Genomic DNA, 27,701 nt, shown 5'->3' on the forward strand with positions numbered 1-27,701 from the left:
GCTAAATGCGCCACAGCAAGTTGTGAGGCAGCGCAGTGTACAGAGAGGTCGTCGAGCTCTCCATAGTTAGGTGAAAAAGGCATAGACAAAAAAATAACAACAGTTACGCAACATGGTGAAACTCGCTTTCAACTCCGCTCTCGGACAGAAGGATTTAAAAAAGGAGGAGAAGGATGAAGCTTTGATCCCTCAAGATGTGGTGAGTTTTGTTAGCACAAACGCTAACGTTAACCGGCTAAAGTGAATACAAACAACGTTGTTTTTAGCCATAAGATTCTTTATAACGTCTTTATTTGGCTTAGTAGCGATCCGTGTATCGATAAACATGTCAACATAAAGAAAAAAAGAAAGGAGTTTTTTTTTTTTTTTGCGAAAAAACAACAAAGTGACAAAAACAGTTGTTCTAATCGATATAAGACGTTATTTAGATTATGTGACTGAAACGCCTAGTTTATCTGAGCTTTGTGAGGATTATAAGATTATTTTTGTCTGACAGTTATGTTTTTTGTGTATGTAGAGGGAAGCCATCTCCTGCCTTGTTTCAGTGTGTGTGTGTGTGAGAGAGAGAGAGAATCAGACAGAGCTCTTTGAGCTTACAGGAAAATGGCCGACAGTCCAACACAAACACAAGGATATATACGCACAAAGCTTGCATTGATCATGCACTGCACTTTTACATGCTTCTAGTAGCCTGGTGCATGTCTGTGCAGCCGTTGCGTTGTTGTTAATCAACCAAAAACATTTAAGATTAGATTTGCATTTAAATAAGTGTAATTTTGATGTGTAAACATGTCTAGTTTTGTCCCTTGCACTTCCTGTTGCAGCCGTAAACATAGTAAAGTCAGGAAGAGGAAATGGCATGTTTAGCCAGATTATCGTGGGAGACTGTTCATAAGTGTGAGACCAGCTCCCACTCATATGCGTGAACCGTCTGGCTGGTTGTGTTCGTCAAACACGATCATCATCTGCCACTGAGGATGAGTCAGCGCCTAGTGTGCGAATTGGGTTGATAATGAAGAAGAAGAGTCGTCGTCGTGAATCATTCATAAGACACTGTTGTGTCTGCTGTAACACAGCCACCGTGATCAGACCAATGGTGCAGCCTTGCATCTCAGTGGCACTAATGCTGCGAAGATGGAAAGGAGTGTTTTAGTAGGCATAAGTCTTATGGCAGAAGGATTCATGCATGGGGTCAATGCTCCTTACCTTTAAACTTTTCTGGTAATCAGAGACACTGATGCTTATCTAAAGCGGTTAAAGGTATCAGTTCATCGTGAAGTAATCTGTTAAGATCGTGCTGTGTGGTCTGAAATCCTCTGTCACACAGGTGATCAAAGCCTCACTGAACTTGTGGCTGGAGCAGACTACCAGAAACAGCCATCTTTTGTCCCTCGGAAAAAACTCCTGAAGGCTCTGGTTATTTAAACAAAGACCGTCTCTGTTAGGGCTAAGCCGTAATCTGCAGTGTGTGTCTGTGTGTGTGCGAGGGTGAGGCGGAGTGTATTTGAAACAGGTGTGTTTGTGTAAATTTGAAAGAGTGAATCTCTGAAGCCTTTTGTTTCAGCAAGTTCATGCAAACAGAACGTCACGTGACTATAAGATTTGACTGCATCTGTGCGTGTAGTTGAATGGATAAAAGAATTGAAATCTAAAATAAAATCTGTAATGGATTTTAAGGCAGGGAACGCAATTTCAGAGAGGCTAGCAAAAGAAAGCTAGCTTTGAAAGCATAAGGTCCCACCCTCCTTCAAAACACATGAACGCGCACAGCCAGAGCAGAGTCTGCAAAGCCTCACGAGAGATGGTGTTACATTTCCTCATGTGTCAAAGCACAGTGCATTACAATAATAATGAATTGTGGTATGGTTATTGATTAGAGCTGAAACAACTAATCGATTTAATCGATTAAAATCGATTATTAAAATAGTTGTCAACTAATTTAGTCATCGATTAGTTGCTAAATAACTTTTATTTGCCGTAAGCGGCTCATTTCGTGCATATTTTAAATCTGCGGTGACCAAAGTGTGGCAGTAATGAGCCACCGGAGGTTTTACTCAGCCAGTACAGCAGGAGAAGTAGCGAATAGCCAATAGCTGGCCTTGTTCTATGTCACGTGCTTCCCGCACAGCGTCTCTGCAGCATTCAGCGAGATGGAGGAGGTAGCAGTGGAGTAAGTTAAGCTCGGGAAAGAAAAAAGCGGAAGATAAAACTAATCGAACGAAGCAGCATTCGGCAGTTTAGGATATCGCACAAGATTTGTCAACAAAGAAACCATTTCATCGCTGGAGAGTTTATTTTTCGACACCATTGATTTTGATTAATATGCGCGAGGGAGAGAGAGAGAGCAAGACAGCGCTCGGGTGAGTGCGCGCGCGCGGCCGGGGCTCTCTCTCTCTCTGCTCGTTCTTATATATGCCCTGTCAAGCGCGCCCTGTTAAACTGACAGGACTTAAAAACACATGCAAATGATACACTTTCACTCTATGATGTTTAAACTCTGCAAATAATCATTTTTTCTCGGAACTAATGTTTTGGTAGGAACGAAAGTTTACTTCGTATGTTTCTCCGGAATCAGCCAGCGCGAAGGACGTCTATATTCCGATTGGTTGCTGGTGTTTGCCGCTGCTTGCCGCTGAACCGCGTCATAGCTCATTACCATAAAGTTGAGCTACTTTCAACTTTCTGATTGATTTCACAGCATAAGCTATAAAGCTGTTTCCCAGGTATAAGCTGTGTGTTTACAGGAAAAAATAAAATAAAATGCAATTTACTGCAACTGTATTCTGTTTTATTCGTATTCTTCGTGAAAATATGTTCTGCAAGATTCCTTAAGCTTTGTTCGGGATGTTAAACTACTTTAGGAGCCCAAAGGACTGCCATGGTGAAAACATTATTTGAAATCTCCTTGTGAAATTTGCTAGAGTACGTATGGGTCAGTGTTTTGATTGCAGAAGAGTTAGACAAAGGATTACTAACACATAATAAAACACAACTCCAGATATGTTTTTGATGAGGATATGACAATGCAAAATGGTTAAAATCTCTAAAAAGTCTATGTTGAATGATAAAGTCCCTTTGTTAATAATTTACTTGGGAAAAAATGGGCAAAGCTAAAATATAAGTACATAAACCGATTAATCGTAAAAATAATTGTCCGATTAATCGATTATCAAAATAATCGTTAGTTGCAGCCCTATTATTGATTGTTATCAGGATGTGAAGAGAGCTTCCCAGAACATCAAAGTGTTTATGACAAAAAATTGCCTACCATTATTAACATAATCATTGAATTAGGATTAGGGCTGGGCAAAAAAAAAAACGGAGAGAAGTTTTGTCTGTGCACACATCAAAGCGCATATGGCTGTGCTGCAAATAATCAAATGAATTCTCTTTCACGTCTCCCTTCGCTTAAACGGACAAATTCACACAATTTAATCTCAAAATGCCCGGCTTTGCAAGGATCCAAGCAAACCTAGTCGCCTTAAGTGAACAAACCGTAGAGAAAGAACGCATATGTATCAGTATATTGGATCTGTGCATTGTGACAGCAGCCTAATATTCCTGCTGTCTGTGTTTTTAATGTTAATCAAACTACAAAAGACAAAGAAATCTCTCCCTTCTCTTCACTAAAAAAGATGGAATCGGGACGTCTGTATCGATACCCAGCCCTAATTAGGATGATTTTATCTGCATTGCATGTTGTGCACTGTGCATATGTTTCGGCCTCACAGATAATTAAAGCTTGGGTTGGTGTCCTAGATTATGCCTAACTTCAAAGTCAAACTATTTTCAGTAGAAAATCATTTGAATATAGCTTCAAATGTTTGCTTAATCAGCATTCATAATTAGGATTATTTTGCTTTTTTTATATCAATAAAACTAGCCTATTTAGTTCAGTTGGACAACAGACGCTGCAAATATAAACTTAAAGCGACCGCTCCACTCTATATAGGCTACAGGACAAGCAGCAAGTTCACAGCAGGAGTCAGATTTCACTTATCACGTAACGAGAGTAGGGAGAGATGACGACGGAGGATTTGGTGCGCAACAGATCCTGAGCAACATATCTTGTAAAATATGCTCCCTATACGCAGAGTATGTGTGATAGTGAATTTAAAAGCTAAAGTGAAACTGGTGTTATCCATAATACCATCCTAGTGCAAATATTTGTAACTAGCTGTTATTTTGATAATTACGGAGCCCCTGAAGGGACATTGTGATTAGGGGTTGGGAATTGTTGTTGGTACCTCACGATTCGATTTTGAATCAAATGTTGATTCGATATATGCATAGATTTGATTGTGGTTTCCTGTTTTGTGTTACTTTTCTTATTTGACTGCATGGCTGACAGTTTAATAGGTCTAGAAGAAAAAAATAGTTTCTTCTACCCATTTTAGTCAACCCAATATTATTATTGTTATTAATAACACTAACATGTCAATAACTTTTTAGTAAAGTGAAGTTTAAGAAATCTAACACTTTAGAATATCAGTTTTTGAAATCACCCCTAGTGGAAATACGAGATGGGAGAAAAATTATATTTCAATGCATTTGCGTTCTCTCGCAAATATTTTGTGTTCCCCTAAGAAACTTTGCGTTCGCTCGCAAAACTGTTGAGTTGCTTGGGAGCGAACACAAAGTTTCTTGAGGGAACTCGAAAGTTTTTGCAAGCAAATGCAAATGTTTTGCAAGTAAATGCAAAGTTTCTTGGGGGAATGCAAAAGTTTTTCCTTTTCATAAAATTTTAACAATCATAACATTAATACGTTCGTTTATTAGATTATTGATTAGCGTTTTTTTCAACCCTAATCATTTTCAAACAGTCTAGACCTAATCTCAAATATAAAATATATATGTGCAAGATCATGAGGTTGGTGTTTACTGAACAAGAGGAGAGAGAATGATGACTAAGACTCCTGTAAATTGCAGCACTGTCATGGGAAAAGTATCACTTGTAAACAAACCTGCATGTATATTATAGACGTTTCCAGCTGAAATTTACCCACTTTTGTTGCTCATAATTTCCCTGGAGTCTACAGTATGATGGCTGTTGTAAACACAGGAAAGCTTAGCTCGTTTATCTTGTTTTGCTCTCATTATGTTTTATGTGAAAAATTTGACAATAAAAAACAACAACAACAAATGAGTCTGACCAAGAAGATTTGGTGCCAAATTGTCGTCATATTCAGTCTGATTTGTTTTCACTTTCATCCTTGCTCATCAGTCACTGTGTCAGCTAATGTTTTGTTCATTTGCATCATGCAGTATGTTTGTTCCTGTTGGTCTCTGGAGGGAGGTTGGAAATTTCCCAGTATCTGTTGTGCACAATGCAATTGTTTTGAACAAAGCCACACCCAGGCTAAACACACTCTCATGTAAAATCGAAGAAAACTCTCTCGTTTAAGACAAATAAACACGTGCAGGTACAGCACTGGCCTGTGGGAAAATTGTCAACATTTGGAAACAAAAACTAAAACATAGTTGTTCCTGAACACGTTGTGGGGCAGTCGTGACCTAATGGTTAGAGAGTCAGACTGGTAACCTGAAGGTTGCGGGTTTGATTCTCATGACTGAGGTGACCTTGAGCAAGGCACCTTACCCCCAATCACTCCCCGGGCGCCACAGTAAAAATAGCTGCCCACGACTCGGGTGCCAGGGTGTGTGTGTGTGTGTGTGTGCACTAACTTGGATGGGTTAAATGCAGAGGACAAAATGGGTTGCCATACTTGGCCTTCACGTCATGTCACTTTCACTTCCACTTCATTGGTCTTGAAATAGTGCATGAACTCTGAGCCCATATATAATCAAAAATAATTTATATGTAATATGTTTTACACCAAGGCTTACAATAACTTAAATGTAGCATGTATTGTTGAAGTTATCAACTGCTTAAAGAAACATTATTTTTACTAGGGGCAAATAATAAAATGTTTCTTCGTGTGTGTGTGCAGGATGTGGAAGATGTTCTGCGTGTCAGGCAGCAGTCCAGGGCCTGGTGCTGGTGCATGTGTCTGGGTCTGGCCCTGATTCTGTCAGGTGTGGTTGTGGGCGGAGCTTACCTGTACAGGTATTACTTCATAGAGGTGAGAGAACAAGTTCCATCAGAATTCAAATGTAAATCTGTCGTATCCTTCAGTTTATTTCAGAATTGAATGCAGTAAAAAGTCCTAACAGTTTCAGTGATTTGATTTCTGCTATTACATGAAAAAATGGTTAAAAAACATGTCTTGATTGTGTTAATTAGGCTTTTACTCTATTTTAGTTTTTGCATCAAAGGATAAGTTTGACGATTGTTACTGTGGCATTAGTCTGTAAATGAACAGTGTGCCACAGCCCCTTTTTCACTGTTTTTTTGTAGTCTTGTAGCACATATTTGTATTAAAAGCCCATTTTGTTTCTAATTTACATTGTAACAATTGCTGTTTAGTCCAAATTATGGTTCCTCTGAGACTATTTTTTTAGGAAAGGGAAAAAAATAGCTTTTTATTGTACCTGTATCACCCAGCCATGTCAACGAGGTCATTCATTCAGTTCAACTGAATGCATTGATGTGATGTTAAAACCTTACTATTCAATTAACTATATCATTTTTGGTTACAAAATTGGTGCAAACTTTAAAAAGCATTTAATGTCTTAGAATTAGTTTTCTTAAACATGCTGATACGATCAGAGAATGATGTGTCTTGTTGATCATGGTACAGAATGTGTCTATTCCTAATGATGGTGTTCAGGAGGAGAGGATGTATTTCTGTGGGGTGAACTATCGTGAGGAAAACTACAAGATGCAGGACAGCCAAGAGGACACCGAGATGGATCTGCCAGCCGCATCCAAGAGGATTGAGGAGAGAGTCCGGGTTCTGGAGGACGAGGGGGTGGAGTTCATTAATATTCCAGTGCCCAAGTTCAGTGACAGTGACCCTGCTGACATCGTTCATGACTTCAACAGGGTGAGAGCCAATGTTAATCTCCCTGTCTCCTTCACCAAGCCATACGTGCACTCACAATTCCAGGAGAGACACGTTGCCTGTTTCCCATCAGATTCCCAAAAATAAACTACTTGTACCAAAATAGTAACACGCTGGTTTTCCTTCTTTGCTCTTAGAGACTGACAGCCTATCTGGATCTGCGTCTTAACAAATGCTACGTCATTCCTCTCAACACTTCTGTTGTGATGCCGCCCAAAGACTTCCTGGAGCTCCTGGTCAACATCAAGGTAACAACAAAAACAGAGCTTCGGTAAAGTTGGCCTTAACTTAGTGAGCTGCCTACGTAGACATTTGAACAATGAGCAGAAATCCTGTCTGTGTGCTTAACTGGCAATGCTTAGCAAGCATGTGAAAGTGTCAAGTCACCTTTATTTATATGGCGCTTTTTACAATAGCGATTGTTTCAAAGCAGCTTTGCAGAAATAACAGGAAAATAATGCAACACAGTTTGTTTCCAGAAGAAAATAGCGTCATAGTCCAGCTTAAGTAAGTTCAGTGATGGTTCATTTTTGTTGTAAAAAAGGTATGGTGTAACTCTGGGTGTGTGTTTGCAGGCTGGAACATACCTGCCACAGTCTTACCTGGTGCGTGAACAGATGATAGTGACTGGGAAGGTAGAGCATGTGGATCAGCTGGGTTTCTTCATCTACGGACTCTGCAGAGGAAGAGACACGTACAAACTGGAGCGCAGAGAGACCGTTTTTGGTAAACACACATTAACTTTCCACCTATACTTGTGGCGAGAGTCCCATTGTTTTTAGGCTAATTACACTCTCATAGAGTAATTGCTTATTGCCAATGAAGACTTTTTTTCTTCTTTTTTGGGGAGGTGCTTTTATTAACCTTTTTACAATTTTGGCTTTAATACAGTAGTGGCTAAAAGTGATGTCCGGAGGGGATATTTGTTTCTAATTGATCCTACATGTTTTATTAAACCATCAATATTGGTGTGAAAATATATATGTGGAAAATATATTTTATATTTTTAAAATAAAAGGGAAACACTAAACTTGGTTAAGGTATTTGTCTGACTAAATTGTTTGGCAAAAAAAGGGCAAATTACAGCTGCATGTTTTTTTACTATGCAAAAAATTGCTTAGAAAAACAAAAAGCTCACAGGAAAAGTCATAATTAACTACAACATAATCAGTTATTAATATTTTATTGGTTCTCTCGTTTTTGCATGTGTTCATAATTTCTTTGTACTTATAAAATCTTTAACACATTTTTTATAGTATTTAAATAAAGGGTGAATGTTAATTGTTTCCTTGGCTGGACAACACTTTGGGCCACTACTGTGTGTGAATGGGGTCAGCAATTATTATTTTATTTTTTATATAAGAAATTAATATATCTATTTAGCAAAGAAGCACATTTGTAATGTTGCAAAAGATTTCTCTCTTTATAATTTCTGTGTTTTGTTTAAACTTTCAATTCATCAACGAATGAACGAATCCTGAAATAAAATATATATTAGAATGATTTCTGAAGGATCATGTGACACTGAAGACTGGAGTAATGATGCTGAAAATTCAGCTTTCCCTTCACGGGAATAAATTGAAATTTTCAGATTGTAATAATATTTCAGAATATTACGGTTAACTTGTATTTGTATTAAGTGCAGCCTTGGTGAGAAGAGACTTCTTTTGAAAACATGAAAAATCATACCATCTCCAAACTTATATATAAACACACACACACACACTTTACAATGTGTTCACAGATTTTTTTTAATGATTTAGCTCGGAAACCAGACACACAAATTCACATGCCATTTGTTTTTTTTCCCAGGTATCCAGAAGCGAGAGGCCCTCAACTGCCACAAGATCCTCCACTTTGAGAGCAAGTTTGTTGTGGAGACGCTGATCTGTGAGCCGTAGTGTGGTAAAGACAGCTGGGTAACAAGATAAACCACTTTTGACAAATTCCACTCTGACCCTTCCTCTCCTTCCATTAAGCCTCTTCCTGTTTTCCCCCGTTTGTTTGTGTGTGCGCGGGAGTGTGTGGTGCTCTAAGATTTGTTTCTCTGTATAGCAACAATCATTATTACAGAGAGAGAGAATGTGAATGAACGCAAAGAGCAATATTATGCGTAGAATTATTTGTGTTTAGGCAAACATTTGGACCAGTTTATCTCTCTCTCTTTCTCTCTCTCTCTTAGTAAATGTTTTTTCTGTGTCTGGGTTTTTGTTAAGCGGGGAGTTTAAAGTCTCCAACAGGGTGTGTGGGATCATGTATGACAGAATAACTAGTACCAAATTGACCATGGGAGAGGGAAGGAATCACAGAGGATAAGTGTACGATGAAATCATTAAAAGATGCACTAAATGTTTAGTGTGAATATAAACTGTGAACTGTCACAGATACCAGATTAAATACTGGAAAATATATTTGACTAGAGATTTGTGATATATGGCCAATAATTACATGTAAGAATACACATAGAATTGATTTTTGTACTAGTTACACTTTTGTCTAGATTTTTATTTTAAATGAAATGTTTCGCTCTGCTGTAAGTTAATACACTGCTTAAACACGTCCTATAGTCAAGAAATACAAATCTAGAGGATGTCAGTTTTCCTAAACAATTATCCGAAACAAAATGCAGACTAATAAAATGTGTAGCTTTTATGTCATTTAGGGATTGCTGAGGTGTTGGGTGTAATAGACGATGGAAGAATTATGTAAAGATCGTTTAAATTTACTAAAATGTCTACCAGTTCAACATGAGTTGGAATGATTTATACTTTGCACATAACCCAAAAAGGTTTTAATGTTAAACTTAATACTAATAAAAATTTGACACCTCATTTTGCTCGTCTTCATTTCTGCTTTTTCTGAAGGAAACAAATCTTGGTAATCTTGTATAAACTCAGAGGTGGAAGGGAAACTCTTACAATTTCTTTTAAATTGTACATATTTTAAAACAAGACTGTTTTTCACATGTTTGAGGAACAATGACACTTTGCATAATTTCTTTCTTATCTGGAAAGGGTGTTATTTTTGGCTGATGGCCTACTAAAAAATTAATCATGTGACCATTTATTTAAAAAAGGGCCCATCAAATACATCTATATAAGCACTTTTAAATACTCAATGTCAATGAAAACTTATCCAGGTCTAAAAATATATATCAGTGTATAAAACTGTTCATCATTTGGCTAAAATGAACCATAAATGATTAAATGTGGAATTAAAATTGCAGAGCAAGTTGTGCGAGATGCTTTGGGGTAAGCTGTGTCAGCGATACTACTACTTGTTTGCTTCGTATTCAATGAAAGTATTTTATTACATTAGGCTATTCTGAATATTAAACATTTTCATAATTGGTCACATTTTAAATTTAAATGGGATTATTTTTCTTTTCTCATTTGTTCATATTTTATTATATGAACCATTTACTATATAGACCTTTCCTTCTAGTTTCACTTAATAGTTACCCTTTAACTAGAGACCATGGCTGCGTTCCAGTCCACTTTTAGACATGCACATGCGAACTTCCCTAAGCACTTCCCCTCGGGGGAATGGATGAGGGAAGTTTATATGGACAGACCCTCGTTCCCTCAATGTTGACAGAGGGAGCGAGTCTACTTCATATGTACACTTCAGGCACCTATATGTCCCACAATGCAGTACGATTGTAACGTCCCCACAGATCTCATCTAATCACCACCACAACAAACAACTCTATGATATATTAATTATAATTTTTTTTAATTTAAAACAACCCAAACACACCTATAAACATTTGGATGCTGCATTAAACAAATTCTTAAAGGGAAAAATGAATAAATAAATCAACCCCACAGCTGATTCCAAGTGATCAAGGGCTCAGGACGTTCCCAGCCCATTGCAGTTCCCGCCAGTAGTGGGCACTCGTGCAACGTAAGCAATGACTTACATCCGAGTGAACGAGACGGGGGGAAGCTAGTGAGTGAAGGGCGTGAGTTTTGGACTGGAATGCAACACTTGGTAGTGTAGGGACTGCTGTGGATTAGGGCTTCTGATCGACACACCTGAACAACAAAATCAGGGTCTTCAGGGTTACTAGGTTGGAGCTAAACACTGCAGGAAAGCGGATCTCAAGGGGTTCCACACCTGAGCGAGTCTGGGCCCGGAGAAAACGTGAGCAAGAAGACCAGATATATCCAGTTTATTCTCCATCAGCAGGAAAATCACAGAAATGATCAACATGCAAGACTCAATTCACACACCCTCACAACAGACCTTTCATTTCAAATAAAGATTTGCACACAGACAAGCAAGTCAGTCACCAATGATCCATAAACAGTGAACTCGATCCATTTCACGCTCACATACACACTCACACACACACATACACTTACATATAGACATCAAAGTACTTTATAGAAAAGGTCTCTGTGCATTGGTACAGTTTGTTCCACATTATCTGCATGTGGCTATGAGGATGCTTTAAAACTTGGGCTGGTTTCGGTTTAATATCTCTTCATAAAAACAAAAAGTCTGTTCTTCACATTTTGTAAGGTCTCCCTAAGATCACGTTTATCTCTTGTGCTTTAAAAATCTCTAGCTCGTCGACTGAGGACTTTCTAACTGTGCCTGTGTTATTGCAGATAAATGGGGTTCTCGTCTCTACACCAGTCATACACCAACACAATAGTATTTCTATAATATAAATCAATATATAACATACATATAGAATAGTCTTGTATCTTTAAGTCCACAGTTGGTCAAGAGGGATGAATCAGAGGTTAAAGATCACAACACACATTTTCTTCCTGAAGAACACCACATCCGGTGCTGAGATTCAAGAAACGACCTCTCACATCCAAAAATATGACCATCTACGAACATATCTTTATGGCACAAACTTCCTGAACGATTTGATAGTGTTTTTGTGTTTTTTTTTCTGTTTTTTTATCATACATACAAAGAATACACATACTTGCAAATATTTCAAGCAATAAAATCTTGTTGGAAAGTAATGAATGTAAAGGAATGGTGAGAAACGTATTTTAAGGTTGTAGTCGGTCCCGTTCGTGATCCCAAACGCCACTGAAATCCTTTGGTATGTCCTCCTGCTGAAGACTTCGAAATGAACTGCACTCAAAATGTTAACAGTAAAAAAAGAAGAAAAAAAAGAAATTCAACTTCCAACACAATGACAAACTAAAGAAAAGAAAAAAAGCCCACCTGTATCGAAGTGTTTCTATATGACCTGGCACAACAATTATGCATAAAATCCCTGTTCTGTCATTCTTGGCAAAAGCTTCTCTCTCATTTGCTGGTCAGTGACAGCACACGGTTAAGAGGTGATGTAAAGGAACATGCACGTCCGAGGTGGCCGTCTTCCAATTTCGTGATGACATGAAAGAAGATAACTGTCCTTCTACAAGTCAGAACCATTCCTCCAGAATACAGACGGATAGGAGCGAAAGCAAAGCGATCACTATCAACACAAGTCAAGCAAACCAACACTTTTCTGATACATGTTTCTAAGAGAAATTAAGAGATGAAGAAAAGTTCCTAACGCATTTATCTTACACATTTCCTGCAGCTCTCAGTTGGTTTGTTTTGAACAAGCCTGTGCGTGACGTAGTGTAGCTGAACTCCGTGTGTCTGAATGAGGAAGATGATGGGCGGAGGAGCAGTGGCTCAGTCAGCGTAATGCATGATGGACTCCACGTAGTTCCCCGGGAAGAGGCCCGTGGTGCCGCACATCACGCCCTCGTACCAGCCGTCGTCGTTCTTCTTGATGACGTAAATGATCGCCCCCTCCTGGAAAGAGAGCTCGTCTTCTTTGTCGCGCGCGTAGTCGTAAATCGCCACCACTGATGGCAAAAGCGGGACAAAAAGAAGGAAAACAATGTCTGGTTATCTTTTTATTCCAAGTTTTACTGTACGGCGGGCTGTGCCACACTGTAGATACTGTAAATTGGATAAGTAAGAGGATGTTGTGATTGTATTCACAATACAGCAGAACCTCTCCTATCTTACTGCCATTTAGAAATGGTTTATACAAAAAAAAAAAAGGTATTTTATTTTAAAGGCAGATATTAGAAATGTTTTATTTATTGTTAATGCTCTATACTGGATATTTAATTGTGCATGTTCATCTACCCTAAACATACACAATTAAATATCATAGCCAATTTTTAAACTTGAGGTATAATGTAATACCATTGCATCCACTGTTAATACTGTACATTATAATGTTATGACGCCTAAATTTACTTGTACTATTTAAAACAATCGGCATTCGGTTTTGTTTTTAATTTCTGTAATTTTTATTACATTTCAATTATTTTTTACTTTAAAACTCAAATGAATCATTTTAAATATTAGAATGTTTTATTTTTAATTGATGTAGTTTCATTGATATTATTATATTTCCTATTTACTTGATTTGATATTGATTTTAGTTTTTAGTGTTTTACTTTTAATTTATATAGTTTTTATTATATTATTTCAATTATATATTATAACATGTATTCATTATTTATCAGTTATCGTCCATATTATAATTAATTAATTAGCGGCTTATCTGTATTGGCCAGAGTTTTAATAACAGTGCAAATATTAGTTTTAATGGAAACCCATTTCTGCCACATAAAAAAAAACAAAAAAAACAACAACATTAAAACGTAAATAAATAAAATAAATAAATAAATAAAAATAATAAATAAAACGTCATTACTATGACAAAAGAAAAAAAAGTCTAAATCATGAGATACCAAGTCATAATTATAATATAAAAAGCTGACATTATGAACAAGGCAAAATTATCAGATAAAGTGGCAATTATGACAAAACGTACACATTTCCAGGATAAATTCTGACTTTTTATCTGGACAGTTTTACTTTTTTAATCATAAAATGGCATTTCATATGACATAAAAGGTCATCATTATGATTTACCAAAGCATGTTTTCTTATGTAGCAGAAATGGATTTCAATACATTTTCAATAAAACGTATAAACTGTGAAAAATAAGCATGAAAAATTTCGTTTTACCGCAAGTTTAGCTAAACAAGCAACATACGTGATAATGTTTGTCCGATTTCATTGCCGATTAAATATACATTATTGAAATGCAATCAGGTGTTGGAGGATTTCCATCTTTCTCCATTCAAAGCAATAGGAGCTGTACTTAGTTACCTAGTACAGTCCTATTACTTAGACTTAGTCCTATTATCTACATAGAAAAAGCTTTCCGAAATGGCCAAATGAGTGTTTAAAGTGCGTTGTGAACATGCCTTTCTCCAGGTAACTGCGAGGGGCCCATGGCGGGTCTTCTTCAGCGTAAGGGTCACTGTACTCCACCACTGCTGACTCTTCCTCGTCATCACCCTCCTCATCCTCATAGTCCTCTGGAGGAGGCGGGGGTGGGGTTGCCTCCTCAAACTCCACCTCTTCTGCAGGGGGCGGTGGTGGAGGAGCGTCTGAGACTGAAGGGATGGAACAAATAAATCGTTTTTTAAAGAAATTTCTGAAGAAATTGGGTAACTTTTGTTTGCTGATGTGAGACAAATGACTCATGCTGGATCGGGAAGTTAAGGAGGAAAATGTGTTAGTAAGGAAATTAGGGAGTACTACATTTAGGGAGGGAAGAATAACACTGACCTCAAAACAGCAGTAATAAGAAAAAAAAAGGGAACTTCACAAAGGCCATGTACACACTGCAGCTAAACAAGGGCAGGCAAATAAGGTTTTTCCCACACCACTACATCTCAGAAATGATATATTTTAACCCTTTCAGTCTGAATTAAGTGTTATGAGATCAAATGAATATGAGCAGGCTGACTCTTACATTCTAGTTTTATAGAATCACTTAAAAAGACAGTCATTACTTTCAGTCATGTCTGACTTGAAATGAACCAAGAAGTGGTTCACACGCAGAACACATGCTGTTGTTAAACAGCAAACGCTGAACAAAACAGTGTCTCGTCACCTGCGCCACCTCGTCACTTCAGTGTGTACGTGGGCCTAGCACTGTGTCCTAACCAGACGTGACAATGCAACATATTAAAAAGTGTCTTTTCCATATTAATCAAGAGTTTTTGTCCTAACCAGCCGCGACCTGCAACAGGGGACTCTATTTTTAAACGGTTTCTATTTCTGCAACATTCAAGGCTGGGAACAAGAACATACAAAGTATATGTCCAATGACAATGATATCCTCAGGTACTGAATATAAAAGGGTTTCATTTAATTTTGAATATCACTATGTGTGACTTTAATAGCCATAATGAAAGAGACAATGGATAATTGACCTCAGATCTTGGAGAGAAAAAAAAGAATAATCAAGAAGGTATACCAGTTGAGCTTTCTCGTGTTCTCTTTTCTCCAGTGTTGCCTAGTTGGGCTAGTTTTGGCCGTGATTGGGTGGGTTTTGAATAGCAACTGGGCTGGTTTCATTACGCAAACCAGGCAACCCTGCACCCGTCTTCTCTCACTCACTCGTCGCATTCGTTTTGATTGAATAGTGTTAGAGTTGCAGGGCCTGAGTTCCGGTCTAGTGACAAATTCCGTGACCCACCGAATTTTATGAACCATAGTAGGTGCTGTAGTGAGGGTTGGGTTAGGGTTAGGATTGGGATAAGGAGTAGGTCGGATTAGCTCAATACAGCGCCTACTAGGGTCACTTTATTTATTTTTGAGCATAATTTTACTCATTCCCGCAGGTTTCGCACTCACACCAACCTGTCTCTGTATTCTATAGTATTTATTTGTGCTATCGTTTGCATTTTTTTTGTCAATTTAGTTCAGAGTTTCAAATAAAGCCTCCTTGTGTAAGCTATTGCAACAGATGTACCCAAATTATAAAAAAATTATGAGATGATAAAAATATCTATATGGCAGTTTTTCCAGTGGTATCGAATATCTATATTTTTCAAGGTATCGTATCAAATTTAGAAACTCCAGTATCGTGACAACACTAGTTAAAACTGTGAACTCTGTGTGAACAAACAAGTGTATTCCATGACAAAGTCACAGAGTATGTATATCCCTCTGATGGTCTTCCTTTAGCAGTCACAGTGGGGGCCTTCCCGGTCATAAATGACCGGACACCTAAAAATGAAACTTCCTCCATCCCAGTAAAAACCAATGCAATTTATTTTTGTTCTATAATATTTATTCTTTTTAATTTAGAATTTTGAGACAATTTGATTGAACTTATTAATATTTATGCAATATTTATAGTCCATTTTTTGCCATTGGAAATAATGTTGTTTTTTTGTTTTTTGTATTTAAAAAAAAAATAATTCTATGCAGTATTTTCGGGTAAAATAGAGACTAGGCTTTCAGAAAAAAATAAAAATTAAATTAAATTAATCAATTTATTAAACATAAAATTAAATAAAACATGTTATTGCATGGGTTTACCACTAGATGCCTGTATAGCTCTAAATGGAGATGTTTGTGAATTCTAGTTGTTTTTGGACCAAATTACTTACTTTTAAGATGTGGATTGAATGTATTTTTTTAGAAATTCTCAAATAATACTTTTTGCCAAGGTTTATAACATTTTATTAATTATTATTTTAATAATTTTAATAATTATTATATTAATTATATATACATATATTAATTATAATTATTAATTATGTTATGTTTTTCACTCTTGATGTTTTAGAGCTTCACCCCTTCATAGCTGAGCACTTTTTTTCTGCATCGTGGCTGATTTGTAGAGAATTTTTGTGTTTTTGTCAATTTCCCATTCATTTCCAATGGGGGTCATTTTTGACCGAAGACCAAAATCGTGACAAATTTTTTTACGACCACTTAGCATGCTCGGATCATGAACTCATTTTTTTTGTGTGTTCACATACCTAATGCCAGAAAAGTCACCAAGTTTCGTAACATTCTGATGAAGCTGTGATTTTTAAAAATTCAAAACAGATTTTTGTAATCTGAATTTATTGGTGTGTATGTGTATAAACGTGTGTTTGTATGTGTGTGTGTGTGGGTGGGTGTGAATTTTTTGCACTCTTGATGTTGTAGAGTGTCACCCCTTTACTACGGTGTACTTTTTTTTAGAATCGTGTCCGATTTGTAGATTGTACAGACAAAAATTCAGAGAATTTTTGTGTTTTTGTAAATTTCCCATTCATTTCCTATGGGTCGGTCATTTTTGACCGAAGACCACGAGTGTGACTATTTTTTTTACGACCACTTAGCATGCTCGGATCATGACCTCAATTTTTTTTTGTATTCACATACCTAATCCCAGAAAAGTCACCAAGTATCATAACCTTCCGATGAAGCTGTGATTTTTAGAAATTCAAAACAGAAAATTATTCGGTCACAAATGACCGAGGACCATCAGAGGGATATTGAATAATGTTAAAATGTATAAATTATTATTAATTTTATAATGTACTCATCCATTTCATTCTGAGAGCGAGATTGCCCACACACTCTTCTGATTGGCTGATATGTGAGTTTTGTAGCCTTGTCGCTTGCCACTGGAATCTAATTGCATCGCAGCTGGTGAGGACATGCAGGGGGTTTACAACACTAATGTCTAAAATGAGCATGCAAATGTTTAAAGAGCATGCACAACCAGTCAAACACAACAAAATAATTCCCAAACCAATAACTTACTGGTCTCCTGAACCCGAGCCACAAAGCCCATGAGTGGCAGCTGGGGGGTGATCTGGAGAATAGAGGGGGGTGGAGGGGCCATAGGGGCTGCCCACCCCAACAACAGGGACAATTTGGTACAGAAGGGAAAAAAGGCAAGAAAGGGAAAGTGTGAAAAAATGTGGGTGAAACAAAGGGAATGACAAGAGAGGAAGTTGAAAAGAAAAAAGAAGAAAATGAGATGGCAAATGAAAGAAAAGAGAGAGAACAATCAGATCAAGTCGGTAAGACAGAGTCCACTGGTCTAAATGACATGCATTCTAATTACTGTAATTATTGTAATTATTTTCTACCATTATATGAGGACATTTGAGCATGTCTGGTCTCTACCTTGGTTTAGGTTGTAGTGTGGCCCTCCATTGAGCTGGTTTTGGATCATGTTTGGATTAGTGTTTTGAGGCATGTTGTTGGGCTGTCCAGTAACTGATGACGGCCGGCGATAGGGCAGGGAACCTCCCACAGAGGGCGTGGGGTGCCGCGTCATTGGCCGGTTCATACTGTAAAAGTGAGGACCGTTGCCTGGGAGATAGAGAGATAAGAAATAATAAAACTAATTCTGTTCGTACATCTCTGAATCAGTATGGAATACACAATAAGTAGACCATGGCACATTCAACGGTATATGGAATGAACTGAAGACATGCTCTAATCAAACCATAGTCAGCCGCCTTACTAGCTTTATTTATTTAATTGGCAAGTAGCTGTGTAATAAGCGTGATAGCACAGAGTCAGCCTTCATTAATCACAAAATAATGAACGGCTTTGAGGCTGACTGTACATTCCTTACATTATACACACCAATACTGAGTGAAGCTGAGTGTATTTTAATCAGATTGAACACTTTTTAGCAATACTTTTAAGTATTTAATGACATATATGTTTGTATATTTATAATGATAAAGGATGCACAAATATAAAGAAATCTGGCCAATATGATGCTTATTTCCATGTTATGGCTGGTATTAAAATTCTATAGTATTTTATAATAATAACATGTTAAATATGGTGCATCCCTATCTATACAATACTCTTGCTTGACCATTAGTCTTGGATTCATTTTTACTGAGCTTATCACAATGCATTCTGGGATTCCCTTTTCCATGAATGACACATACAATACTGCCTTGTGTAATGCTGATTTTGGTCAAAAAGAGGTATGATTGAAGGCAACATATGCTCTTTAAAAATCATGCCTTAAAATACCGTCTAGGTAGTTAGCTCACTAGTTCTTGAACAGAGCTATAGAAAACAATATATATAACCGCCAATATAACCTTTGTCCAAGTGAAAATGTTGGCCCATCATAACTTCCTCATTTTGATTTGGTATGAAACATCTCATCATTAAAAGTAAATAGTCCCCAAACAGTCCCTAAGAAGCATGAACAGGAAGCAGAGATGGACCAAATGATGTGATGGAGACGTCACTGGGAATGTAATCCTGCCAAGAACTGGAGCACAGATGCACAATGAGCCAAGACAAACCAAGCCCATGCAGGTGAAACCTGGGTGAGGTGGAGGAGGGATGAGTGCTGGGTGAATCACACATCACGTATGTTCACGTGCAGGTTGTCACTCAAAGATGAACGATGGACTTGAGGAGGGGGGTGAGGGGACTCACCTTGAGCGGGGGTGCTAGTTGCAGCAGCAGGGTTGGTGTTGGTGCTAACAGGAAGGTTGGGGGGCAGCTGTGGGGGTGGTGGTATCTCAGGAGGGCCCTCTGCTGGCAGAGCGGGGGCGGGGGCAGGGGCAGGGGCGGGGGGCACTGGCTCTGGGGTGGGAGGTGGCGGAGGTACGGGAGGGGCAGGGATAGTAACGCTTGGAGGGGGTTTCGGAGGGTTGGGAGGGGTGGGTGCTGTACCTGCAGCTCCGCACGCCACACAGAGACAGGAAGCCCAGGGGAGAAGAGAACAAGAGTGACAGAACAGAGGGAAGAAAGGTCGAAAGGAGAAACAAGGCCACAGGGAGGAGGGATAGGAACAGCAAGTGAAAAAAGAGGTAAGTAGTGAACAGAAAGAGAAGTTATCATTGCTAACAGTGGGACAGGAAATAGCATTTTCAATGCAGCAAAGATACTTCCTTCAGAACCTTGGACAGTCCTCAGATTCATTTACTAATACTTAAGGCCTTGATATACTCACGGCAAAGTTTTTTTGTTCAACTTTCCTCTCAATAACACAATAAACAACAAAAATGACAGTGGTGAAAAAAAATCTGTTAAGAAAGCATCTGATCACAGGGATGTGAATATGTTTGAATAGGGGATTCAAAGACTAGTCGATTACTCTACCATGATGCTTTAAGCTTGATCATGGCCTATAGAGGGCACAATCTTTTTCACGCTCCGTAAAATGACAAATAAGTGCGTACTCCAAGAGTGCTTCACAATATACGTTCGATTATACCAAAATTTGCAGTTCTAAATGAATGTGCTGCTGCATTGTAAGCACGCAATCGCTCTCTCACTAATGCATTCATATAAATGTAATCTTTATTGTGCTACTTTATCAGTATCTGATTTAGAACGAGCAGAAATGTGTGAGAAATGTAACGATCCAAAGACAAAAGAACTGATAAAAATAAGCTGTTATGTTGGAGCAATAGCCTTGTGGGCAGCGCTGCATCATATGCCATAGCTGTGCCCGCGTTCGAGTGTCAGCTCGAGGTTCAGGCTTATTTGTTTAATAATGACGTCATCAGCGACTAGTCGACATCAACTTGACTTTAATCACATAAATGTCGACTTAAAAAAATCTGAAGTCGTTCAACCCCTAGTTTGCACATGTCGGCACTCCAATCAAGTCACATCACGTTTATTTTTATAGCACTTTATACAAGAGACTGCTTTAAAGCAAGCAGCTTTACAATGTTAAACATGAAAAACAATGCCAGTGTTTCTTTCAATTAGAATTACCGCTTCAATTTACACTAGTGTTCTAGTTCTCCCGAAACAAACTTCGTTTTGTCCGGAATGACACCAGTTCGTTCTTCGATTTCACTTGAAGTATATCGGGGGCTCTTACACAAAGAGTGGAAATCTCACCGGGAAAGGCCGTGGGCGGGGCAGGAGTTGGCACGGCGATGGGCACGCCCACACTTCCGCTGCCACTGTTCTCTCTGCTGCTGCTGCGACTGCTGGGATGACTCCCACCGCTGCTGCCACTGCTGATACACACAAAACACACATCATGCTAGTTAATGTCAATTGCCATTTGACTGTTTTAGCTCCGTAACTTGACGTTTTTCAGAGTGAAACAGGATAAAGAGTAGGGTGGGACTTGATATTAGTTCATTAAGAACTGATTAGATCTTCAAAAGTGGCCGTTTCACACCAGAATGGAGCCAGCCAGACTGAATGAGAGTTAGCTTAAACAATGCTAAATAACTGTACAGCCACAATAAATTGCACAGATGAATCATTCACAACAAGGAGTGAGCAAGAAAGCAATTAAGGTTAACTTCAGGTTGATTTGAAACAGCACACATAAACAAACATAAATATTTCTTAAAACAGCCCCACACTCAGGTCTTGCATATTTCATTCTGCCCTTACCAAAAAATCCACATGAAATATATAGTATATAGTACATTTCACAAAATCATAAAAATTTCATTGACCAGACCAATTAATCAATCAATATTTAGGCTATTTTCAGATTACAGCCTGATAACTTTAAGTAAAAAATTGAACCAGCCTGGTCGATATTTGGCCTTTTTTTAGATTACGAAATGGCCAGGAAGAAAAACAGTCCCATATTTGGCAATTTTCATATTATCAGCTAATTATTACTAGTGGCAGACTGTTCAAAATATTGGCAGAACATTGGGCAGGCTTTTAAAACATTGTCATATTATCAGTTAATAGCAAGTGGTAGACTGATGTATCGACCAGGCAGATTAAAATCCCTATATTTGGCCATTCAGATAATCAGCATCAACTGACATTCATGTCCACATAGCCACATAACATAAGTATTTCCTTCTTATATCAGGTTTAAATTTACCAACAGCCTTGTAATATTGTGCATTCCCTGTTTTTAAATATGTTTGAGGGATTTCGTTTAAATGATTTTGCTCTGTTAACCACAAGTCAAAATAGAAATTACTGTGTTTTTAAATCACTCTCCCTTGATGATCAATTTCAGTCCAATTTTGATTAATGTTATTTATATAGTCATGTGAAAAAGAAAGGACGCCCATTAGAATTGTATGGTTTTATGTATCAGAACATAGAAATCATCTGGTCGTTCACTGGTAAATGCAACCTCAGACATATTATACCGTGTCATTATTTATTTAACAAAGATAAAGCCAAAATGGAAAAGCCATGGGTGACAAACTAAGTACACCCTATGATTCAATTGCTTGTAGAGCCACTTTTAGCAGTAATGCGATGGAGGAATCGTTTTCTGTATGACAGCATCAATCTCTCTCATCGTTCTGGAGGAATTTTGACCTGCTCTTCTTTATAACGTTGCTTGAGTTCATTGAGGTTTGTGGGTATTTGTTTATGCACTGCTCTCTTAAGGTCCCGCCGCAACAATTCAGTCAGGTTGAGGTCTGGACTTTGACTGGGCCATTGCAACACCTTGATTCTTTTCTTTTTCAACCATTCTGTTGTAGATTTGCTAGTGTGCTTGGGATCATTGTCCTGTTGCATTAACCAATATCGGCCAAGCTTTAGCTGTCGGACAGATGACCTCACAGATTTGACTAGAATACTTTGGTATACAGTTCATGATAGACTCAATGACTACAAGGTGCCCAGGTCCTGTGTCTGCGAAACAAGACAAAAATCAGCAATACTCCATCAGCATGATGGACAGGTGGTATGAGGTTTTTGTTAGTTTTCGCCTAACTTGGTGCTGTGCATTATGGCCAAACATCTCCATTTTGGTCTCGTCTGTCCAAAGGACATTGTTTCAGAAGTCTTGAGGTTTGTTCAGATGCAACTTTGCAAACCAATGCCGTGCTGCAATGTTCTTTTTATTAAAGAGGAGAAGTTTTCTCCTGGCAACCCTTCCAAACATGCCATACTTGTCCTGTCTTTTTCTAATTGTACTGCCATGAACTTTAACATTTAACATGTTAACCGATGCCATGTCTGAGATGTAGCTCTTGGGTTTTCTGAAATTTCTCTGAGCAGTGCATGATCTGACCTTGGGGTGAATTTGCTGGGACGTCCACTCCTGGGGAGATTGCCAACTGTCTTGAATGTGTTCCACTTGTGAATAATTTTCCTCACTGTACATGGACTTTTTGTTTGGAAATGGCCGTATAACCCTTCTCAGATTGATGGCAGCAAAAATTGCTCCTCTAAGATCATTGTCATTGCGTTAACACACACCTGAATGCTCCAGAACAGCGAACTGCCAAAACTTCTGCTTTTATAGAGGTGATGACACTTGCTGATGATCAATTAATCAAAGACATTTGATTAGCAGTGCCTGACTGCTACTTACCCTCTTAATTCACATGGAAGCAGTAAGGGTGTCTTATTTAGTTAATGACACTGTAATATGTCATGTGTTGTTGTTAATCTGAGATTGTATTTACCTAATTTTAAGACCTACCAAGGACCAGATTACTTTTTATTATGTCCTTATAAATAAAACCATAGAATTCAATAGGGTGTCCTTTCTTTTTCACATGACTGTATATACTACCATTCAAAAGTTTAGGGTAGTTTAGTTTCTTTTAATGTTTTTAAAATGCTTTTTTATTTGATCAAAAATACAGTTAAACAGTAATATTGTGAAATATTCCAATTGAAAATAACTGTATTCTGTTGTAATATATTTTAATATTTTAAGCTGAATTTTCAGCATCATCATTCTAATATGCTGATTTGGTGATTAACCAACATTTCTTATTATTATCAACGTTGAAATCAGTTGTGCTGCTTAATATATTTTGTGGAAACGGTGTTCCCTTTTTTTCAGGATTATTTGCTGAATAGAAAGTTCAAAAGAACAGCATTTATTTGAAATAGAAATCTCTCTTAACTTTTTTAATGTCTTTACTGTTACTTTTGATCAATTTGATGCATTCTTGTGGAAGAAAAGCGTTAATTTCCAAAAAAAAAAAAAAACTTGAATTGAGGCCATGAATTGAGGAATTGTGGGTGAAAATCTGAGAAGAGGAAGAGGAGGAAGCGTTCTGTAAGAATGTGATTATGTGCTCTCTGTTTGTCCCCTGAGATTCTCAAAATCAGAGCGCTGAGGATGCAAACAGCAAAGAGATGAAGCGATACGGGTAAGAAAGACTGAAATAGAAAAAGACGGTGAGTGAAAGAGCAGGAAAGAGCTCTTCTTTAAGTAGGCTATGGCTGTTTGAACCCAAAAAAAGATCCAAGTATGAGAGAGAGAAAGCAAAGGAGAAGAAAAGAGAAAGTTAGTGAGTGACTGTTACTTTGGCCGAGAGTCACACTGCCAGACGACAGACACCAAACAAAGACAGCTTAAAAACAGAACAACAGCGACAGGAAAGACTGACAAGAAAGGAAGAGGATGCGGAAGAAAAGGGTGAGGGACCTTTTTTGCTTTTCAAAGTTTGTTTTTTAAGCCCGTCTAGGGGATAATGCTGTGTGTGTGTGTGCGCGTGTGTGTGTGCGAGTACCTGTACGTGCGGGTCCTCTGATTAACAGATGCAGTTCTAGCCGGGCTCTGCAGGGGTGGTGCGGTGTTGCGTGTTGGACTCTGCACATAGTCGTTAGGGACGACGGGTGGACGCACAGGCTCGAGCGTCCGGTAAGGGGAGTGCCGCCTGCCAGGGGGGCGGGGTTAAAATATTTTAATATCCTCTAAGGGGTGGAGTCAAACATCATTGATGACAGACCCCAATAATTACATACTGGGAGATATTGTATCACATCTTGAAGAGTAAAAATCCATTTAGAATATTACAACAGTAGCGTAGAGCAAACCTCATGAGTCATGTCTAATTTATAGTTATTTGTAGATCTCAGGAGTAACTAGGGTGGGCAGTAGAGTTCGGTACCAAGTCGGTACTGAAACTTTAAAAAAATGTGATGCTTTGAGCATCTCTGATTGCCCATTGTGCTCACGCTCACATCGGATATGTCTGTGATTGGCTACAATGCTTCAAAAATATGTTGTAAATATACATCAATGACGCTCTTCACCGAGCACTTACTCAGATAGAGACGGGAGTGTTTGAAAGCAGACGTCTATCAGCAGTCCGGTCCGCTGATAGACGCCTGCTTGTGCTTTCAAACGCTCTCGTTTTTTAAAACACTTTCAAACACTTGCGTTTGCTCTCAAACGCTCCCGTGCGTTAATCATTGTAACCAATCACAGACATATCCAATGACCTTGTGAACACAATGGCCAATCAGAGGTGTTTACGTTTCCGCTCAACAGCGCTCAAAGCGTCACAATTTTAAAATTTCAGAACTGACTTGGTACCGAAATCGGTACTTTTTGACAACTCTAGTGGGCAGCATGACCAAAATAGATCAAGGTATGAGTCATTTTATTTCCAAATCTACAAATAATATGAATATTTTAATGGAATATAAGACACTAAAGTTATTTTTGCTTGAATTTATAAATAGTCACCTGAAAATGCCTTGCCTATAGACAATTTTGGGGAATTAAACACTTTACAAATGAAAGATTACTTTATTAGAAGTAGACTTAAAATTGGTTTGACCAATACTTTTTACACTTTTAGGTTATTGGTTAATTCTACTAATAAATGACTACGTTTACATGTAACCTCATAATGCGATTATAATGAGATTCAGGCAATACTGCGATTAAACCATGTAAACAATATTTCAATCAAACTGATGCAATTAAGCTCATAATCGTATTAACCATAATTGCAGTAAAACGTGGTGTATGCCAATTTCTGGGTCACGATAAACAGGCATGTAAACCCTTTAATCACAACTATTCCACTCCGACTAAAGTGTGCACATGCTTATGACGTACAGGGATGACACTGTCATGCGCAGATGTGCAAAAATAGCGGTAAAGGAGGCAACACATTTTTGGATAGCTGAAGAAACTGAGTTCACATTGACAAAGGAGCACGACATGAATAGAACGCAGTATTTTGATGGACGAAAACATGAACATTTTAGGTGCGTCCCCGAAAAATCCATAGAAATGTTTTTTTAAACAATAATGGGTTCTTCCTCTTCTTGTTTGGGATACGTCCCACTCTGCATGTTCACAATAATGTATGTTTCTTCACGGTATGAGGAAACTCTAACGGTGATACATTCATACAGTTGCATATTATATATCGTCATACTGCCCATCCCTAGCAGGAAACTATTATGTAACGGCCGAGTAGATATTTAAAGGAGCCTGTTGTGGTGTATTAAGATTGTCTGAATTGCTTGTGGTTGGTCGTTGTGTTGCCATGGTGACAGTGAGGGGTTAGGGGCCGTGGACATGGGCATGAGCGGGAAGAACACAGTTGAGGTTTAACAGTAACAAACATCAGCTGTAAAAACTCAATGACATGAAATAAAAATAACAGATCACAAACACAACATGACATTTTGTTCTCCACAGTGACCTGCAGCGGCAGAAAAAGGCACAATGATCCAGAACAAATTAGTGTGTCAGTCCCTGAACAGAGAACAAGCCAAAACCGTTAACTACAACACACAGAGTCGTAGACGTTTGTGAGCCTGGCTGTCAGGGATCAAGATTAGATAAGAGATGGAGAGAAAGAGAATTTCCTTTTCAAACACCATATCAACACATGTGCACAACAGAATCTCATCATTTAAAGGGGTCATATCATATACATTATCATATTATTTTTGTCCTACATGTCCACATATAATCCAAGTTTTTTACACTGAAATACGATGCAAAAACAATTCAGATCAGACTTAAAATGCTCAGAGACCTTATTAAAGATGTACACTCAGATGTAATTTTACTCAGATTGTTCCAATGACTTTCAATGTCAACTTCCAGCAGCACGGATGCAGAATTACGCAGCACAAGAAACATTTTCAGTTATCTGTGCTATTCAGTTACTCACAAATAAATTATTCTGTGAGAGAAAGGGGAGTTAGCAAGATAAAGAGAAAAGCATTTAAACTGGTCCAATTAGGTGACACCAATGACTGGATTAAGCCACTGATAGGGCTATTTATTTTGTTAAAATTTTTTTGTGTAAAACTTTAATGAGGAAAAAAATGACTGAGTGGCACCTTTAATATAACAGCCCAAAAAATGTAGGACCTTCCCACAATTTACTCTAATTATTAGTTCTACAGGTGTTTCGAAATAATAGTGCCTATTGTACTTATATTACCTTACCAAATTGGCATTATTGACATCTAAATGTTCAGTAGTGATATATAAATTGTGACTGGTTAGGACACAATGTTATTTTCAACAAATGAGTTTTGTGGACCGGAGCCCAAGTTTTGAGTTCTGAAAGTTTCAGACTGTTTTCATAGTACAATGAGCTCTTTAAATCTAGGAAAGATCAAGGGAAATGTGATCCCCCTTTAAGGACTGCCTCTGTTCTTTCTATAAAAATCAAGACCACACAAACTTTTACAGAAAAACAGTTTGACAAACAGAAGCTCCTTTTTTATATTAATGAACCGCAGCAAATTTCATCTCCATTCCAGAAGGCAATTTGACAGAATATTTCTGTTCTACATCTGTAAACAACTATGAAATGTATGTCTGGGTAAAATATCTCATAAATATCTTATGTTACCGGTGTTTTACAACAATACAAATTACTACTTTAATTTGATATATGTCATGAAAAAAGCAGGTCCTCTATCTAACTTACCCCAGTGTTCCTTTGCCTGGGCCAGGAGGGCTGGGTGGTTTCTGAGTCGGGGCAGCTGTGCGTGGAGTTGTACCTGCTTTCATATTCTGAGCGTTGACCTGTGGGGCAAGTGTCAAATATTATTAATCTGAATGGGAACAAATATATAGAAACGGACATTATACCACATACACAACACACACATCAACCAAAACCCGACTGAATCCTTACCTTAAACCTTAGTAACCACTACATTCAGAAATGAAGGCATTAAGAGAGGTGAGGAGAAAAAAGATACAAACTGTTA

At 38.0% G+C, this 27,701-nt stretch overlaps 2 protein-coding genes across 9 annotated transcripts in view; one reads left to right on the forward strand and one right to left on the reverse strand.

Moving 5' to 3' along the window:
- Positions 1-9,796, forward strand: itm2ba (integral membrane protein 2Ba). 2 transcript variants are annotated; one of them, XM_082190077.1, is made up of 6 exons: positions 1-199; positions 5,952-6,083; positions 6,702-6,947; positions 7,103-7,213; positions 7,541-7,691; positions 8,778-9,796. In XM_082190077.1, exons 1-6 carry the CDS (start codon positions 113-115, stop codon positions 8,864-8,866), a joined length of 816 nt encoding a protein of 271 aa, XP_082046203.1. In that variant the 5' UTR covers positions 1-112; the 3' UTR covers positions 8,867-9,796. The 2 variants fall into 2 exon arrangements, with proteins under 2 accessions (XP_082046203.1, XP_082046204.1); XM_082190078.1 differs by having other exon boundaries at positions 3-199; positions 6,732-6,947.
- abi2b (abl-interactor 2b) overlaps positions 8,777-27,701 on the reverse strand; it is a 25,703-nt gene continuing 6,778 nt past the window's right edge. The window contains exons 4-12 of one of the 7 annotated variants that reach the window (XM_082190074.1): positions 27,626-27,643; positions 27,416-27,513; positions 24,233-24,379; positions 20,658-20,779; positions 19,236-19,475; positions 17,946-18,134; positions 17,577-17,663; positions 14,225-14,416; positions 8,777-12,799 (exon numbers count right to left, since the gene is read on the reverse strand). In XM_082190074.1, the coding sequence (XP_082046200.1) occupies positions 12,624-12,799; positions 14,225-14,416; positions 17,577-17,663; positions 17,946-18,134; positions 19,236-19,475; positions 20,658-20,779; positions 24,233-24,379; positions 27,416-27,513; positions 27,626-27,643 (1,269 nt within the window). In that variant the 3' untranslated portion in view covers positions 8,777-12,623. The remainder of the gene's footprint in view (positions 12,800-14,224; positions 14,417-17,576; positions 17,664-17,945; positions 18,135-19,235; positions 19,476-20,657; positions 20,780-24,232; positions 24,380-27,415; positions 27,514-27,625; positions 27,644-27,701) is intronic. The other 6 variants (XM_082190068.1, XM_082190069.1, XM_082190072.1 and 3 more) reach the window with 6 other exon arrangements.

This window comes from Leuciscus leuciscus (genome assembly GCF_965113295.1).
Source record: "Leuciscus leuciscus genome assembly, chromosome: 14".
NCBI classification, from domain to species: Eukaryota; Metazoa; Chordata; class Actinopteri; order Cypriniformes; family Leuciscidae; genus Leuciscus; species Leuciscus leuciscus.